The 19185-nt window shown below is 35.9% G+C and overlaps 1 protein-coding gene across 2 annotated transcripts in view; it reads right to left on the bottom strand.

The window, feature by feature from the left end:
• Positions 1–19185, bottom strand: part of LOC145252660 (uncharacterized) — a 684850-nt gene that overhangs the window by 444246 nt on the left and 221419 nt on the right. For both annotated transcript variants that reach the window (XM_080112433.1, XM_080112432.1), the window contains exon 5: positions 16970–17047. In XM_080112433.1, the coding sequence (XP_079968559.1) occupies positions 16970–17047 (78 nt within the window). The remainder of the gene's footprint in view (positions 1–16969; positions 17048–19185) is intronic.

The raw sequence follows: 19185 nt of genomic DNA, 5'->3' as shown, positions 1-19185 counted from the left end.
GTCCAAAGCAGGTACGAGCATTTGTAAATAGATCCAATCACTAGTTGCATATCTACTACGGAGTGTGTTACCAGGTCAGCATCATCAGCATACAACAGTTCCCTAACAAGTCCATCACTAACAAGTGTTTTGGCTTGGAATCTTCTGAGGTTGAACACCTTTCCAGTCGTTTGGAATCTAATATAAACACCCATATCACAATCGTGGAACCATACCAGAGCACAGCAGTCAAATAGAGCGAAAACAATATTGGTGCAGCTATATCACCCTGCTTCACACCATCATCAATGGGGAATTCTTCCAAAAGCCGACCATTGAAGTTGATGCGACCTTTCATACTATGATGAAGTTGCTTGAACTTGTCTGTAAAAGCAGGTGTACAGCCAAATTTTTCCAGCACTTTCCAGAGAGCCTCACGGTTGACTGTGTCAAACGCATTGGTTAAGTCCACAAACACCTGGCAAAGAGGCATATGCTGTTCAATACATTTCTCCAAGAGCTGTCTAGCAGAAAACACCATATCCACAGTTCCTCGCCCACGTCTAAATCCAGACTGGGATTCCGGAAGGATATTAGGATGTACATACTTTTCCAATCGGTTTAGCAAAAGCCGTGCAAATACCTTTCCAACCGCAGTCAGCAGCGAGATACCTCGATAATTTCCACAATCAGACCTTGTACCCTTTCCTTTGTACAACATAACCAAGATGGCATCTACCCAATCTTGGGCAACCGGGTCACCCTACGATACTGACAGTATCAAAGAGTGGACCACACAATGTACATTGACACCACCATATATCAGCAGCTCAACAGGGATACCATCCAGCCCAGGGGTTTCGTTCGAGTTAATCTGTTTTATGCAGTCAACTGTTTCCGCAAGAGTCGGTTCAACATCAAGTTCCGGACAAAAGGAACATTGAGGGATACTTTCTATTGCAGCAACATCAACATTGGATGGGTTATGAAAAAGATCATGAAAGTGTTCATGCCATCGATGCATAATTTCATCTGAGGTTTTCAGCAAGGTTTTCCTATCCTTCACCAGGAGTGGTGTAGTTGAAGAGGATTTCAGACCATAAGCCTGATGAAGCAGAGTGTAGAATGTCTTGACATCTCTATGATTGTAGGCAGTCTGTATCTCCCTGGAGAGGTTAGACCACCATCTGTTTTTTATTTGGCGCACACAGCACTAAACCTCACTCCGAACAGAAGAAAAGTGGGTAGTGAGTGCTGGCTCGTTCAAAGGTGAAGAGTTGAGAAGTTTCAAATAAGCTTTCCGCTTTCTATCAATTTGAGGCTTAATTTGATTGAAATTATCAGCAAACCAATCTCTATGTCTGGGAACCTTCAACCCAAGAGCTTCAACACCTTTTTGGTATATTATATCTCTTACTGTCTCCTAGTCACAATCTGAGAAATCCACCTGGTTGAAAGCAGATTTCAAGGAACTTCGTACGACTGGATCCTTCAATTTGGAAACATCAATACGTTTAGGCACTTTGATACCATTGAAACGGCTTTTTTTGCAAACTGTAATTCTCAGTTTAGCTTGACCATTAAATGATCAGTACCACAGTCAGCACCACGCATTACTCTAACTTTGCAAAAATTTCCAAGATCACCACGTCTACACAGTAGGTAATCAAGCAAATGGCCATGTTTAGATTGGGGATGGAACCAGCTCTCCTTGTTTTTCTGGTGGGAAAAAGTGTTGGTAATAACAAGATTTAGTTACTGCAGAGATGGAGAAGCTGCATATCATCTAAATTGACTCTACCTATGCCATATGGACCCAATGGAGACCAAGTCTCATTGTCTGATCCAACCCGTGCGTTGAAGTCACCAAGAACCACCAAACTCTCAGCGCTTGGCAAACCGGTGATAACAGATATAAGCATATGATAAAAGGACGTAATATCGTCTTCAGGCGAAGTAAGAGTCGGCGCATAGACAGAAAGAACATTCATATAACGACCAGCAGCAAGGGGCATTCTCAATGTCATTGCACGGTCATTTATGGCTACTGGCTGTTCGATCTTGTCAATTAAGGAGTTCTTAACTGCAAAACCAACACCAGCTTCACGCCTCTCCTTTTCAGCTCTACCAGACCAGAAGATCGTGTAGCCCGACTCGCGTTTAACCAGTTGATCCTCACCTGCGAAACGTGTCTCAGAGAGTGCAGCAATGTCTATATTGTATCTTTGCAATTCCTTAGTCAAAATTGCAGTCTTCCGTTCTAGTCTTTTACCATTGTCAATAAGTGTTCTCACATTCCAGCAACAGAGCTGGAGTGGGTGTCCTTTAGCATGATATCTTCTGTTCCTGTTTATATGGACAGCCATCGCCAATAGGACTTTTTTTTTTTTTTTTTTTTTTTTTTTTTTTTTTTTTTTTGACAAATGTCTGAGGAAGTATCCGTACAAAGATGTTATTCCAGAGATTTAGCTTTGTACGACAGCTAGTCTCTCTCTCGGTTCAAAATGTTGATATCCAGCAACAAGCAAGAGCAAGATAGCCAGCAACAAATCAAACTGCAGACCAGCTTAATGCGGGTACTGGTCTTCCGCTTTATGTTTTCTTAGATCAGAGATTTACTTCTCCTAGAGAGGCTGCCTTCACCATGGCTTTCTGGAGTCCTTTCCACCCCAGATAAAACAAATTCATCGCATGCAACATGTAAAACAGAGCAGTCATGAATCTTGGTGTTTTTTTTTGTTTTTTTTTATTGAAAGAAGTGCGCGAGCCTTTTCTAGTCTCACACAAAAACACGCGTTCACATTTCAAGCAATATTACTTGTCATATACATACGCGCACACAAACATACGCGCGCACGTCCACACATGTACACATATTCACGTTCGCGTATATACACTCACATTCACGTGTATACACACACATACACTAATGCACACACATGTACTCACATGCACGCACACATACGCACATGTAAGCACAGATGGATGCCGTCACTTTCCTTTTCAAAAGAAATCCACACATGCGCAAAAGACCAGCGGAAACACCTATAAAAGAAAGAGCAATAAGCGGTTTCTCCCTTTTCAGACCAGCTTCCCAGCTGGGCGGTCTACAGACTGACAGCGTGCCTTTTCCGCACGTGCATACCTCACACCACTTGCTACTATGTGGGACAAAAAGCCAACAGACAGTACGTACACTTTATATGCTTTCTATCTCCATAACCTGGATTGACTTTCTCACTCTATCTCCCCTTCGGCTTTGGTCCATCAAAACAGACATGTGTGTGACTCTCTACTGAGCTTAACCCTCTCTTTCTACAGGCCGGCTTGCCACTTCACGTTTCTCTATTGCATTCCCCTTTCCTTCCACGCACGTAGTCATCAACGGCTGAATGAACACGTGTAGACTCAAGACTTCCATTTCTCAACAGAAAATAAACGACATGTTTATTTTATTCCAGCATTTGAGTTCTTTGTTTCCTTCATTCAATTCGTTTCATTATTTTTCCTTGTAACGAGTTTAGGGTATTTATATCCTAGTCGTCCACAGAAGCGTTTAAAAACGGTATACTTCCTCAATGGTCATGACGATAGTGATGATATTCACAATTCAACGAATACACACGATAATAAAAATACATATGCATATATATATTTGCATATATATATACATTTATATATACACATATAAATACATATATATATACACATATATATATATGCATATATATACATATATATACACACATATATACATATATATACACACATATATATATACACATATATACATATATATACACATATATATATATACATACATATATCTACATATATATATACATATATATCTACACATATATATATCTACATATATATACATACACATATATATACATATATATATATATATATATATATATATATATACACATATATATTGTGGTTTGAGTTGTCCCACTTTGCAAATTGGCTGTTTGAAGAAATGGAAAACTAGATGGCTCTGTGTGGTTTGAGTTGTCCCCCTTTGCAAATTGGCTGTTTGGAGAAATGGAAAACTAGATGGCTCTGGTTGATAGTCAATTTGCATAAGTGGAGAAATGGGCAGCATATAAACGGTACTTTTTTTTAAGCCGGCGTGAAGTGCTTAGAGAGTGAAACGACGGTTGGAAGAAGTGACGGTGAATTCTTTTTATGATGGTGAATTATTTTTGGACGTTGAAGTGCTCGACCTTTTGGAAGGAACAGCTGTGGCTTATATATATATTTTTTATTTCTTTTTTTTTTCTACTTCACTACAAGCTATTTCGGTGGGAACTATGGAAGCAAAGAGGATCAGCAGTGAAATGCTTAAGACGTTCTCTGGAGAGGGAGATGTTATAACCTGGCTGACCAAGGTTAAACTTGTCGCTAAGTTGCGGGACATCACGGATGTAGCCAGCTTGATACCGCTGTATCTTGATGGTGATGCTCTGGCCCTATATCTGGAGATGCGGGAGGAGGATCGACTGTCTGTTGACGCCATTGAGGAAAAGTTGAAGGAAGCATTTACCGAAGGACCGTTTGTGGCATATGGCAAACTAAGCCGTATGGTGTGGACCGGAGAGCCTGTCGATGCTTACGCCAACAATATCAAGAGTTGAATTTGAGAAGGAGGTGGACTGATGGATCTCAGAGGGGATTTTAAGACCATGGACGGAAAAGGTGGAAGGTGTGCTGCCGTTAATGGCGGTTGTTCAGCCCACAAAACAAAAAGTTCGGCCAGTACTGGACTTCAGGGAGCTGAACGTACATGGGAGGCGATGTGATGGACGTGTGCGGAGAGATCATGCGAGAGTGGAGGCAGATTCAGAAGGCTGCGACCATTGTGAATTTAAAATCTGCATACCTACAGATCCACATTTCACAGGAATTCTGGTAATACCAGCTAGTCAGATACAAGGGCCGAACGTACTGCCTGACTAGGTTGGGTTTTGGCCTGAATTCTGCACCAAAAATCATGGCAGCGATCCTCAAAGCGGTGCTAAGCAAGGAGGACGCAGTCAGAAGAGCCACCAGTTCCTACATTGATGATATTTTGGTGGATGAGACGGTAACAACTGCGGAGGACGTAGTAAAACACCTCAACAGCTTTGGGCTAATTGCAAAACGCCCAGAATAGTTGGAGAGAGGAGCTGTGTTAGGGCTCCAACTAAGAAAGGACCAGATAGGACGGTTAGTGTTCCGGAGGGGAAATGAGATCCCGGAGGTGTCGGAAAAATTGAGCAGGCGAGAACTCTTCTCAATATGCGGAAGACTGGTGGGCCATTACCCTATTGCAGGATGGCTACGGACTGCATGTAGTTATATCAAAAGGCTAGCTAGTGGAGCGAAGTGGGAGGATGGAGTTGATAAAGAGACTGTGGACATTATGAGAGAGATTATTGAAGAGGTGAAGAAGGAGGATCCAGTAAGAGGTGTTTGGCATGTACCCAACAGTGAAGAAGGTGTTGTGTGGTGTGATGCAAGCTGTATAGCAGTGGGGGTCACCTTGGAGATAGGTGGTGTTACTGCAGAAGATGCTGCTTAGTTGCGGAAGAAGGATGACGTGGCTCACATAAATGTGGCGGAACTGGATGCAGTTATGAAGGGCATCAACTTAGCCTTGAAATGGGGGCTACAGAATGTGGAGGTGAAGACCGACTCAGCCACTGTGTTCTCTTGGATCCAGTCCGAAGTTACAGGAGAAAGGAGGGTGAAGATGAAAGGCGCTGCCGAGATGCTAGTAAAGCGTCGATTGATTATGTTAAGGGAGCTAATTATGGAATTTGATCTTCAACTTAGGGTCACTATCGTTCCTTCAGCGAAGAACAGAGCAGATGTGATGACGAGGGTGCGGAAGACCTGGCTAAAGGCGCCGAATGAGGCGGCTGTTGCAATATGTTGTTTGAATGAAGACACTCTGAAGGAGTTGCATGACATGCACCATTTTGGAGTGGATAGAACCTTGTTCTTGGCCAGGAAGGTGGACCCCAGAATCACAAAGGAGGCCGTTAGGACAGTGGTTGAGAGATGCAGCCGGTGTCAATCAATCGACCCTGTGCCGAGTAGACACGAAGCTGGTGAGGTTCAGGTGGCAGAGAACTGGAGCAGGTTGGCGATAGACGTAACGCACTATCGACAGGGGCCGTATCTGTCAATGGTCGACTGTGAACCAGGAAGAGTAGCCATTTGGAGGGAAATCAAGGCGGAAAACGCAGGTGAAATTGCAAAGGTCTTGGAAGAGGTGTTTTTGGAGAGGGGTCCAGTGACGGAAGTGCTAATGGACAATGGAACTGCCTTTCGTTCAGCTGCCATGGAGAATGTGTTGGATAAGTGGGGAGTGCGGCGCTATTTCAGGGCTGCATATAGACCAGGCGGAAACGGAATTGTGGAGCGGCATCACAGGACCATTAAGGCTATAGCTGAAAGGGGACAGATTTCGCCGCCAGAAGCTGTCTTCTGGTATAATATGGCTCCAAAGTCAGGGCAAAAAGTGGAGTCAGTGCCGCAGAGGGCAGTCTTCAAGTATGAGTGGCGGCATCCCCGAACTGCACAGGTACCCGCGGAGGAAGGCGAGAAGCGAGCGACTGTGCGAGTGGGAGAGGAAGTGTGGATCAAACCGCCTGATGCTTGCTGTACCACACGTGTCCAGTCCCCGAACAATGTATCTATCGACGGCATCCCTCGACACATCTTGATGTGCGACCGGTAGTGGTGTCATCAAAGGAAGACAGCGACGTCGAGCCAAGTTCACGAAGAGGCTCCGCGGAGATCGCAGCGAGAGAGACGGCCGCTATGTTGGTCGAGTGACTACGTGATGGGTTGACATGTGATGATCGTGTAGATCAAGGGGGCGTGTGGTTTGAGTTGTCCCCCTTTGCAAATTGGCTGTTTGGAGAAATGGAAAACTAGATGGCTCTGTGTGGTTTGAGTTGTCCCCCTTTGCAAATTGGCTGTTTGGAGAAATGGAAAACTAGATGGCTCTGGTTGATAGTCAATTTGCATAAGTGGAGAAATGGGCAGCGTATAAACGGTACTTTCTTTAAGCAGGCGTGAAGTGCTCAGAGAGTGAAACGACGGTTGGAAGAAGTGACGGTGAATTCTTTTTATGATGGTGAATTATTTTTGGACGTTGAAGAGCTCGACCTTTTTGGAAGGAACAGCTGTGGCTTATATTTTTTTTTATTTCTTTTTTTTTTCTACTTCACTACAAGCCTTTTTCCTCTGTCTATGCCTGTCTATCTGTATCTGTTTTTCTTTCTCTCTCTCTTTCTCTCTGTTTGTTTTTCTCTTTTCTCCCTCCCTCTCTCCCTCTTTCCCTGTCTATGCCTGTTTGTCTGTTTCTCTTTTCTCTCCCTCCTTCTTTTTGTCTCTGTGTATGCCTGTCTCTCCCTTTCTCTGTTTATGTCTGTCTATCTACCTGTTTCTCTCTCTTTCTCTCTCTGTTTCCCTTTCCCTCTCTCCACATACATCATTAATCATGTTTTTTCTCTCATTCTCCGCACACATTCTTAGTCACTTTACGTTTTTCAACATACCTCTCCCTCCAACTTCCACCTTGTCTTTGTTAACTAAATAGAAATTAGTTTTTTTTCTTTTTTTTTTTACACAAAGTCACCACTTATCAAGGCCAGGATAAGTGTACAATTGTCAATGAGACAATATCATAGTAATCGTTAATAATGAAAATTTGGTAAATTGGATTACTTAAGGGGAATGGCTCATCAAGAACTTGTTTACATTGAACTTGAAGACAACCATATTGTTGTAATACTTTGCTCTAGTTTAATTCAAATAGTTCATCGTCATTGATACAAGATCACTGAGCATGAACAAATTATTTTTCTTTTCGATTTTCTTATCAGTTTGTTTAAGCCGAGGATGCCAGAGATTCACTCGCCACTTGATACATTCCAACCGAGAGATCTTTTAAAGATTCTAACCGTCCCTTTAAGTGCTATTGTTTGAATCGCTCTTGCACTTGGTTCACTCGATAGTTATTAAATAAAGAATTTTAAAAAAATAAACATTATTCTATTCATTTCTTACAAGTATTTGATTATCTTGATAGTAGGTAAAAAGTTTCATTTATTTCAACTATTTAAAGTTGTTTTTACTGTTATGATACAAGCGATAATTATTATGATTGGCTGATCATCGACAAGTATTTTTCCCTGTTTTCCATGAAACAATTTTAATTAATAAATAAATCTATGGTATTACGTCTTTTAGTCTATAACAGTGAAGTATAATGGGGGGGATGTTCACCTCAAATACACAAACGGAATGTTCAAGAAAGATTATCGCTACAGTCCTCTGTCTCTACTCTCGTTGCCTTCTCTTCTGCCTGATCGGGAATAATCTTTCAGCACCGAAAAATGAACATCGTTTTATAGTTTCCATCTTCACGCACACACAAGATTACGCGAGAACGGACGAAATAAAAATGCTGACCGCCAAGTTTGTTCTTCCTTTTCTTCGCCTGAACTCACTTGCTGAGCACCCACGGTAAGACTTGTCTTTCTTGCTTCTAACCACATGCCTCCCTGATCTCAAGATCACATTTTGTAGTCTCTCATCCACTGTGGCGGTCGCCTCTCTCTACTTGACGTCTGAGGTGTCTCATCCTTCTCCTGTGGCTGCACACTCCCCTCCACTGCTTCGCCCTCCACTGGTCTGACGTCGAGAATGTGCCTTGGGACTCCTTCCACCACAATGTTGTTACTAGTGTTCCTCCCAGTCACGCGACCTCTACTCCATTGTGTGGTGCAGCGCGTCCCCGGTGGCTTCACCCATACCTCGTCCCAGAGTTTAATTGTCCCTGTGGCCTCTACTTCTCGGCTTGCCAGCTCCACCCTGGGATGTCTCCAGGAATATGCAAACGTTGACTATTGCGGGACTGTTATCCAGCATAAATGCAGATCTCATTAAGTTAATGCAAAACATTGTTGTTTTTTTTTGGGGGGGGGGCACTTCAATTCATAGGAGAATTTTAATTGCAAACCTCGACTTAAAGTCAGTGTTAACCTTTACAATGTGCATTTCTTGTTTAAGAAAGAAACTGGTCTGTAAAAAGCAAATTTCACCTAATAACAAAAAATAAAAATAAAATAATAAATCGATAAAAAATTGATTTGTTCTTTATTTTATTCTGGTTATCCAATAGAAAGGCATCCAAACTTATGAACTTATGCTTCATTGATAACCTGTTTTTCTTTTGTTAAAAAACGAACTTAGGAAGCATCATCCAACCTAAACAAAAGGGACAACATAAACAGCATGTCTAAAAAAACAAAAGGGACAACATAAATAGCATGTCTAAAAAAACAAAAGGGACAACATAAATAGCATGTCTAAAAAAACAAAAGGGACAATATAAATAGCATGTCAAAAAAAACAAAAGGGACAACATAAATAGCATGTCTAAAAAAACAAAAGGGACAACATAAATAGCATGTCTAAAAAAACAAAAGGGACAATATAAATAGCATGCCTAAAAAAACAAAAGGGACAACATAAATAGCATGTCTAAAAAAACAAAAGGGACAACATAAATAGCATGCCTAAAAAAACAAAAGGGACAATATAAACAGCATGCCTAAAAAACAAAAGGGACAACCTAAATAGCATGTCTAAAAAAACAAAAGGGACAATATAAATAGCATGCCTAAAAAAACAAAAGGGACAACATAAATAGCATGTCTAAAAAAACAAAAGGGACAACATAAATAGCATGTCTAAAAAAACAAAAGGGACAACATAAATAGCATGTCTAAAAAAACAAAAGGGACAACATAAATAGCATGTCTAAAAAAACAAAAGGGACAACATAAATAGCATGTCTAAAAAAACAAAAGGGACTATATAAATAGCATGTCTAAAAAAACAAAAGGGACAACATAAATAGCATGCCTAAAAAAACAAAAGGGACAACATAAATAGCATGTCTAAAAAAACAAAAGGGACAATATAAATAGCATGCCTAAAAAAACAAAAGGGACAACATAAATAGCATGTCTAAAAAAACAAAAGGGACAACATAAATAGCATGTCTAAAAAAACAAAAGGGACAACATAAATAGCATGTCTAAAAAAACAAAAGGGACAACATAAATAGCATGTCTAAAAAAACAAAAGGGACAATATAAATAGCATGTCTAAAAAAACAAAAGGGACAACATAAATAGCATGCCTAAAAAAACAAAAGGGACAACATAAATAGCATGTCTAAAAAAACAAAAGGGACAACATAAATAGCATGCCTAAAAAAACAAAAGGGACAACATAAATAGCATGCCTAAAAAACAAAAGGGACAACCTAAATAGCATGTCTAAAAAAACAAAAGGGACAACATAAATAGAATGCCTAAAAAAACAAAAGGGACAATATAAATAGCATGCCTAAAAAAACAAAAGGGACAACATAAATAGCATGTCTAAAAAAACAAAAGGGACAATATAAATAGCATGCCTAAAAAAACAAAAGGGACAACATAAATAGCATGTCTAAAAAAACAAAAGGGACAATATAAATAGCATGTCTAAAAAAACAAAAGGGACAACATAAATAGCATGCCTAAAAAAACAAAAGGGACAATATAAATAGCATGCCTAAAAAAACAAAAGGGACAACATAAATAGCATGTCTAAAAAAACAAAAGGGACAATATAAATAGCATGCCTAAAAAAACAAAAGGGACAACATAAATAGCATGTCTAAAAAAACAAAAGGGACAACATAAATAGCATGTCTAAAAAAACAAAAGGGACAATATAAATAGCATGTCTAAAAAAACAAAAGGGACAACATAAATAGCATGTCTAAAAAAACAAAAGGGACAACATAAATAGCATGTCTAAAAAAACAAAAGGGACAATATAAATAGCATGTCTAAAAAAACAAAAGGGACAACATAAATAGCATGTCTAAAAAAACAAAAGGGACAATATAAATAGCATGTCTAAAAAAACAAAAGGGACAACATAAATAGCATGTCTAAAAAAACAAAAGGGACAACATAAATAGCATGTCTAAAAAAACAAAAGGGACAACATAAATAGCATGTCTAAAAAAACAAAAGCGAAGAGGAAGAAAAAAAAAAGAAGAAATATCACATGGAGACTTCTCTAATAAAAAAGAAAAATATCACTTCATTAAAAGCCATAAGCATTTATACAAATTGGGAGTGTGTATTTGTTTATGTATTGGCACATTAATGTGGATAAAAGAAAAAAAGGAAAACATGATTATTAAATTAAAACAAAATTAGCAGGCACATTGCAAACTCATGTTTTATTTCGTTATGTGTTCATAAATTAGATGACATTTCTTTTTGACACAACAATGTAATTGGTATTGAAATACGAATTGTATCATGTTAAAAATGTGAACAAAAATTCAACCACTATTCCTATCATTCTTAAATGTTCCCGAAAAGGAAAAATAGTTGTGGGAGAAGATATTAGCATACGATGAAAATATTTTCAATCTCTTCTGTAAATGATTGTGTTAGGAAAAGCAGTTTATCCGCCAAAAGTGTAAAAAAAAAAAAAATTAAAAGAGGATGAAAAGGACACATGAGGAATTGGTTTAAGTGGTTGGGGAAATGGGGTTTATTCGACAGCTATTGAATACAGGACAAACTGACTTTATTATAAAGATAATCTTTTACCAAAGATTGTGCCATTTCCAAGCTCCACATTCATAGTTAAAATGATTTATCATTAAATTATAAAAGATTTAAATGACATGCAAATAAGATTTAAATAAATAACATGAAAATACTACAAAATTTCGGCTTTTTCTAATATCTTGAAAACCAATATTACTTCTTTCATTTAAATCTAATGTAGATTTTAAAACCTTACTCAACTAAATAAATATTTTACAAGAAAAACACAAAAATGTCACATCGATTGTCATTACGGCTTTTTATTTATTTTTCCATTTTCAACTACCTTTGTCGTTCAATAAAACCTTTCTTTTGCTTAATAGTCATTTTTTACTTCAATAACATATCTATACTCCTATATTTGTTTGTGTGTGTGTGTGTATTGATATTCATATTAAAAACTCTTTTTTCTATTTATTAAAACCAAAAAATACAACATTGTTATATATGCGTCGTGGAATTGCATTCATCTGCAAAAGATCAAGCTAATTTGAATATTCTTTTAAACATTCATTTTAATTAATTCCCTATTAGTTTTATTGGTTTTCTTATAGGATGATCATCATGATGTTAACTATTACATGTAATTATATTCATGCAGATATTCTACATGATTTATACTTCTATATATATATATAAAGTAGTAGCGTTCGTGTGTGTGTCTGTATGTACAACTACCAATCACCAAAGAAATATAAAGGCCATATGTGTGTACACCTCTCCTGGTCAAGAAATATTAATGCCCATATGAGGATACTTCTGTCAAAGGAGGCATTATATTGTATACGGACTTTCAATATATAGCATTCTTTAAACCACTTTTTCATTACTGAGTTACGGTCATTAACATATCACATTAAATGCAATCTATTTTGCAACCTATAATAATTACCTCGATACTTATTCGACATAATAACTTTGTTTCAACTGTACTAATTAATTTTTTTTAATTATTTACTTTATTTTTATTTAAATTTCAAGTTATGTTTGATTTAATTTATTTTATCTGAAATCTAAAACTGTTTTATTTTCAAACCAAAACTGTGATAGCTTAATTGAAAAATTGTTTTAAACGGAGGAGCACGTTATTAAATATTTCCTGTTTTTGTTTTCATTTCGAAATATTATTCTAAGCTGAATTATTTTTTTATTTTAATTCGGAGGAAATTTTTTTTCACTTATTTTTACTTTTTAAGTAACCTTTTTTATTTGTTAGAGAAAAATAATTAAAACTAATGTCCTCATTTACTTGCATCCTCACGAGGGCAGAGTTAGTCACGGAGACACATGTGAACAAAATCAATCATCCTCTGCTCTTTTTGTTTTTAGTTTATAAAATTTAATCGGTGTTCGCCAGGATTCATTATTTTAATTAGGTAAAATCCATTCTATGAGAAAATAAAGCTGTGTACGCATTATAAATGTTTCTTTTCTGTGTCTTACGTTATACATTAGTACATTAGGGGTCATTGAGTTAAAAGTTTATTTACTGCACTCATCTGGACTAGAGAAAATCATGATTTAAATGTGTATGTCTCGTCTAAAGGTAAAATCCATTGAAAGCGGTCGGTGGTTCACTGGTTCTATGAGAAAATAAAGCTGTGTACGCATTATAAATGTTTCTTTTCTGTGTCTTATGTTATACATTAGTACATTAGGGGTCATTTCGAGTTAAAAGTTTATTTACTGCACTCATCTGGACTAGAGAAAATCATGATTTAAATGTGTATGTCTTGTCTAAATAACTAATGATGAATATCTAATATGGCCGACCAGACGGGTGATCAAAAAGTCAGATCGAGCGTGCCGTACCGTAACGAAATGAGACTAACGAAATGAGACCTCATTTGATCTCATTTCGTTTTCCGGTACGCTCGATCTGACTTTTTGATCACCCGTCTGGTCGGCCATATCAGAGAATTATCGTTAGTTATTTAGACGGGTAAAATCCATTGAAAGCGGTCGGTGCCGACCGCTTTCAATGGATTTTACCGTTAGTTATTTAGACGAGACACACACATTTAAATTATGATTTTCTCTAGTCCAGATGAGTGCAGTAAATAAACTTTTAACTCAAAATGACCCCTAATGTACTAATGTATAACGTAAGACACAGAAAAGAAACATTTATAATTTAACTGTCATATTCGTTTTCAGCACCACCGAAAACCGGCGCTGTTTTTTTACTAAGAGATTCGTTTATTTTTCATAATTTAGGACGTAAATAATGCTTACACGAGCAGTTTACAAAAATATATTTTTGTTTTTCGTTTTTTTTTTAGGTGGGTATTCAATTATAGAATTTGTATAGTTTTTACCAGGTGCTTCTGTAGTTTACTTAACCGCCTCCTAATGTAAACAGAATTTTTGTGAAATGTTAAACTGAGGCACTTGTTAACAACTATACAAGTTGTATAATGAAAAAAAAGAACGAAAAACAAAAGTATGCTTTTGTAAACTTACTAACAGCATAATTAGCGTACTAAATTATGAGATGAAAAAATGAACGCATCTCTTAGTAAAAAAAACAAAACAAAAAACAGCGCCAATTTTCAGGAGCGCTGAAAACGAATACCACAGTTAAATTTGTTTCATGATATGAAGAAATTACTAGGTGATAAGAAAGTGGGTGCTCATTTTACGTTAGATTTATATAGGAAAGTGATCCTCCACATTTTGAAAAAGTAATTCTTTCTTATCATGAAAACTACTTAACTGCCCCAAATTTAAACATAGCATTCGTTTTCAGCACCACCGAAAATCATTAAAAGTCGTCATTTTATAGTTTTTTGGGGGAGTTGGAAAGAAACTTGACATTGACCAAAACAATTAAGACGTGTGTTTTTGTGGCCTAATACGTTTAAGCAGTCTATAAATAATATGGAAGAAGAAATTTTGAAAAAAAAAAAAAATTTACATTTTAGCGTGGGGAATAACTTTTCTATATAAATTTACCGTAAAATGAGAACCCACTTTTTGGCCACAAAGCATTCAACCAGACATGGCATCTCTAGCATTTTTTCAAATTTGGCGATCGAGGGGGGGGGGGATAAAACATGACAAATACAAACATTTTTAGTTTTTTTTGTGGTGGTGGTGGTGGGGGGGGGGGGCGGGAATTATATTTGAAACATAAAATAATGATAAATTTAATTAATTTTTATGGAAACATTTTATGAACAGAACGAACCCCAAAATAGGACAAATTCAATATTTTTAGGTGTGTGTGTGTGGGGGGGGGGTTATTACATTAGAAATATAGAATGACGAAAAATGTCATTTAATTGTTTTTGGAATTAATTCTTGGTAGATCTTTTTTTTGTTGCGATTGCACGGGCATTCATTGCTATTTTTATTGAAACAAAAGTTGTAATGATTTATTTTAATTCTTGGGGGGGGTATTTCCAGTGCTCAATATCCGGAGAAGAGTTTCTTCTCTTTGTAGCCCTTCTGTCGAAATATCTGGTGGAGAGGGTATAACATATTTTTTTTGCGGGGGGGGGTCGATTACATTTACATGTTTTCATCCGTTCTTTTGTTTTTGTTGTGGGGGCATCCACGTTGCCCATGATGAAAATAAACCGGTGTGTTTCAAACAGAACTTCATGTCAACCCAGACAAGGCTGGGTACCCATGCTAGTGTGCAATATTTGCGTAAAAAGGTCTAGTAAGCACAAACATCTTTCTATATGTATGCTTATAAATATTTGTTTAAGAAATTTTGCCTACCAACTCTTCTGTCAGTTTTTAATCATTAGTATATATTCGGTCCTATATAATCTATCTATATATCTATAACAGTGAAAGTATCTGTCTGTCTGTGTGTCTGTCTGTGTACATTTCCCTGCACAATATCTCTGTCAATTTTCAGTCTACAGACTCGAAATTTGATATACAGGGTAGTGAAATTTGGGAAAATATTTGTAATCCGTTTTCGGTCAAACATTTGGCTGTTAAAGGGTCAAAGTTTAACGATTTGACCTTTAAGAACTCTACCAAACTCCTCCGCCAATTTTGGGTCTAAACACTTGAAATTTTAGATGTAGGTTACGTGGACATGGATCAACGTTTTTAATTGTATTTGAGCCCAAAGCAATAAATGTTTAGGGGTCAAAATTGGGGTCGAAGTTAAAAAAAATTGACCTTTGCGGTCTCTACCAAATTACTCAACCAATTTTTGGTTTAAACATTAAAAATTTTACATAAAATGTATTCAGACATAGAGCAAGCTTTTTAATCGTTTTTTGGCCGGATATTTGACTGCTGATCAGTCAAAGTTCAAAAGATTTAACCTTTGCGGTCTCTAGCAAACTATTCAGCCAATTTTGGGTCTAAACATTTGAAATTTTACATAAAGGGTATTCATACATACAGCAAGCTTTTTAATTAGTTTTTGGCCGATAATTTGGCAGTCAAGAGGTCAAAGTTGAAAGAATTGACTCTAGCAAACTCTAGCAAACTCCTCCGCCACTTGAAATTTTAGATGTAGGGTACCTGGACACGAGTCAAATTTTTTAATATATATATACATGTGCACATAAAGTTATGAACAGTACGTAGGGACCAAGCAAGCCGGGCTGAACTGCCAGTATAATAATAAATATGAAAGCAGCATTAATTAAAATATCATATTTAAGCGTATTTTATTGCCGGGCAATACCGGGCGGCCTGCTAGTATAAATATAATCCTTAATACATGGTTATTAGCATGATTACACATGGTCGATGCCATGTAACTGCCACTGTTTCTATGCGCTTAATAGATATGTTACTATAGACCGTACGACTATGTCACTAGATGTAATGCGCAATGTAGGTTGAAAAGAAAACGCAAAAAATATTTATACTTTTGCCTGCCTTTATTTTTATGGTCTATATATTTTACAACATATCTACCCAGTCGTTTTTGTTCTTTTTTGCTATATCAACTTTTTAATTTGACCCAAGTAATAATTTAATAATCATTCTATGCGTTACTAATTACATTTAACTTTCCAAGGTATATTAAAAAACAAAATCTTCATATTTTGGAAAAGTTGTCAAAATAATAAAAAGAAGATTATACGCAATGCTGTCGAGTCATTTAAATTCAACATTCAAAAACTTTTCACTCAGATGCAATTACTATGAAAGTGTATTTTGCTACATGACTGTTTTTTCCAAAATTTAATGTTCCTCCTAAATATAAAGAAGGGATTTGGTCTTAAATTTGTTTATCCTAAGATAAGATTTTAAGATTTTAGAAGCGTTTTAGCACAGCATTGTAGAAAATTATTTTATAAAAATGTGGTACTCACATATGTGTTAATATTATAATGCCTTTCCGGACTGTTCTGCTTCATTGTTGTTTGGCCAGTTTGGTGGGCGAATTCCAACTGAAAAATAGAACAAATTATAAGAATCAGGAGGTTCAATCAATATCAGTTACATATGGATTGATTACAGTGGAACTTCAATTCAGAGAGATCACCTCATCAAACCGAACAAAAAAGGAGCAATATTAAATGCTATAAGCTACCTTATCACTAATTTGAAATAACTCCTACATCTCACATAACATCGATAAGCTTACTTTCTGAGAAATTTAGCCTTAATTCTTCCTTTACAGTTTAATTTCTTGATTTCTCTATTCCACCAGCAGCTTTGATTACAATAAGGGCACAATCACCCTTTGATTTTCTCTAGCTTTTCTATCTTCCTTTAATATTTCCATATATAATTATAATCTTAAAATAAAGTACTAGCCTTTTCTAAACATAGAAAATAAGATCTAATATCTAAATTCTATTTTTTCTAATCCTATGATTTATTTTAAATAAATCTATGTATTATAATTACCGTTATATTATTATAATTACTTTTAGCTTATATGCTATTATTATTATTATTATTGTTATTATTATTATTGTTATTATTATTATTATTTTATTATTATTATTATTATTATTATAATTATTATTATACTTATACTTATTATAATTATACTTATTATTATCATTATTATTATTGTTATTATTATTATTTTATTATTATTATTATTATTATTTTATCATTATTATTATCATTATTATTATTATTATTATTACTATTATCATTATTATTATTATTATTATTATTTTATTATTATTATTATTATTTTATCATTATTATTATTATCATTATTATTATTATTATTATTACTATTATCATTATTATTATTATTGTTATTATTATTATTTTATTATTATTATTATTATCATTATTATTATCATCATTATTATTATCATTATTTTATTATTATTACTATCCTCATGTGCATCAGTATTACTATTTTCTCACTCATTTATTTATTTCTGTCATTATTACTGCGATTATCATTATATTTTTCATTACCACTGATAACAACATGATATTTTTATTATTGTTCATATCATTATTACTAGTAGTAATGCTATTAAGATTATGTCTATATTTAGTGTCAATATATTTCCATACACTTTTTTCTTCTATCTATTAAAAATCACGCTTTCTATCTGGTATGCTAGCACATCTCCTCAAAGATGTGCATTTTGATGCATAACCTACTTACTTCAAGAACAACCTGACTTAGTCACGAAGACATAACCTATTTTTTTTACTTCCGTTTCCGTTGTATTTTACTTCCGTTGTATTTTGAAAATCAAATTATCCATCATTTCTAAACCTTCGAAACGGCCATGAAAGATGTGTTACGTCGATTCCATCGATAATATAAATCTCACTTGTCTGCTAAAATATATGTATGTATGTGTGCCTACAACTTTCGACAAAGGCGACGAATTTTCACGAGATCGGTATCGTTTTGAAGCGTAATCCTTCAGACGACAAATATGGAAAAATTGGCTAACAACATTAATTGTAATGTTATGACCCTTTAGGCTGTGATCATAGTGTAGTATCTGTTAACTGTGGCAAGCGGGGTCAATGGTCAAAACATTATTATTACTGTTATTGTATTCTTATTAATTGATTTGAGCGACGGATGGTCGCTGGCTCAGTTATTATGATTAGAAGAATAAACAATTAAATTGAGTTAGAAATGATTGACGTGTGAATCGCAAAAAGAAATGTGAAAATAGAAAATATATGTAAACATTATTTTGGGGGGTTTGAATGAACAAATAACTAGCTGTGGACATTAGGTTGGTCTGAGACACGTAATTAGGTGACGTAAGAGAACATGTGATGTAGTTAGTTTTGGAGAGATTCAGAGAGTTGAGGATTGACCACCAGAGCGGACAGACATCTAGACAGGGGTGGACAGACAGCTAGGGAGCGAGTTGTAAGGATAGAAAATGTAGACAAACTGCAGATCCTGTGAAAACCATTTGAGACAACTGTAATAAATTTATATTATAAAAATATAAAGAGTTGTTTTAATGGTTTCACAAATAAGAACAGATGTCTCAATTGGATGGTGCAGATCGCTTCATGATTCGTCACGGAGCAGCGGGAAGATACAGAAGAACTCTTCAAGAAGAAAAGGTATGAAGCA

Source organism: Euprymna scolopes, chromosome 29 (assembly GCF_053919585.1).
Source record: "Euprymna scolopes isolate OS-2025 chromosome 29, ASM5391958v1, whole genome shotgun sequence".
NCBI lineage: Eukaryota > Metazoa > Mollusca > Cephalopoda > Sepiida > Sepiolidae > Euprymna > Euprymna scolopes.
This window is presented reverse-complemented; position numbering and strand designations above follow the sequence as displayed.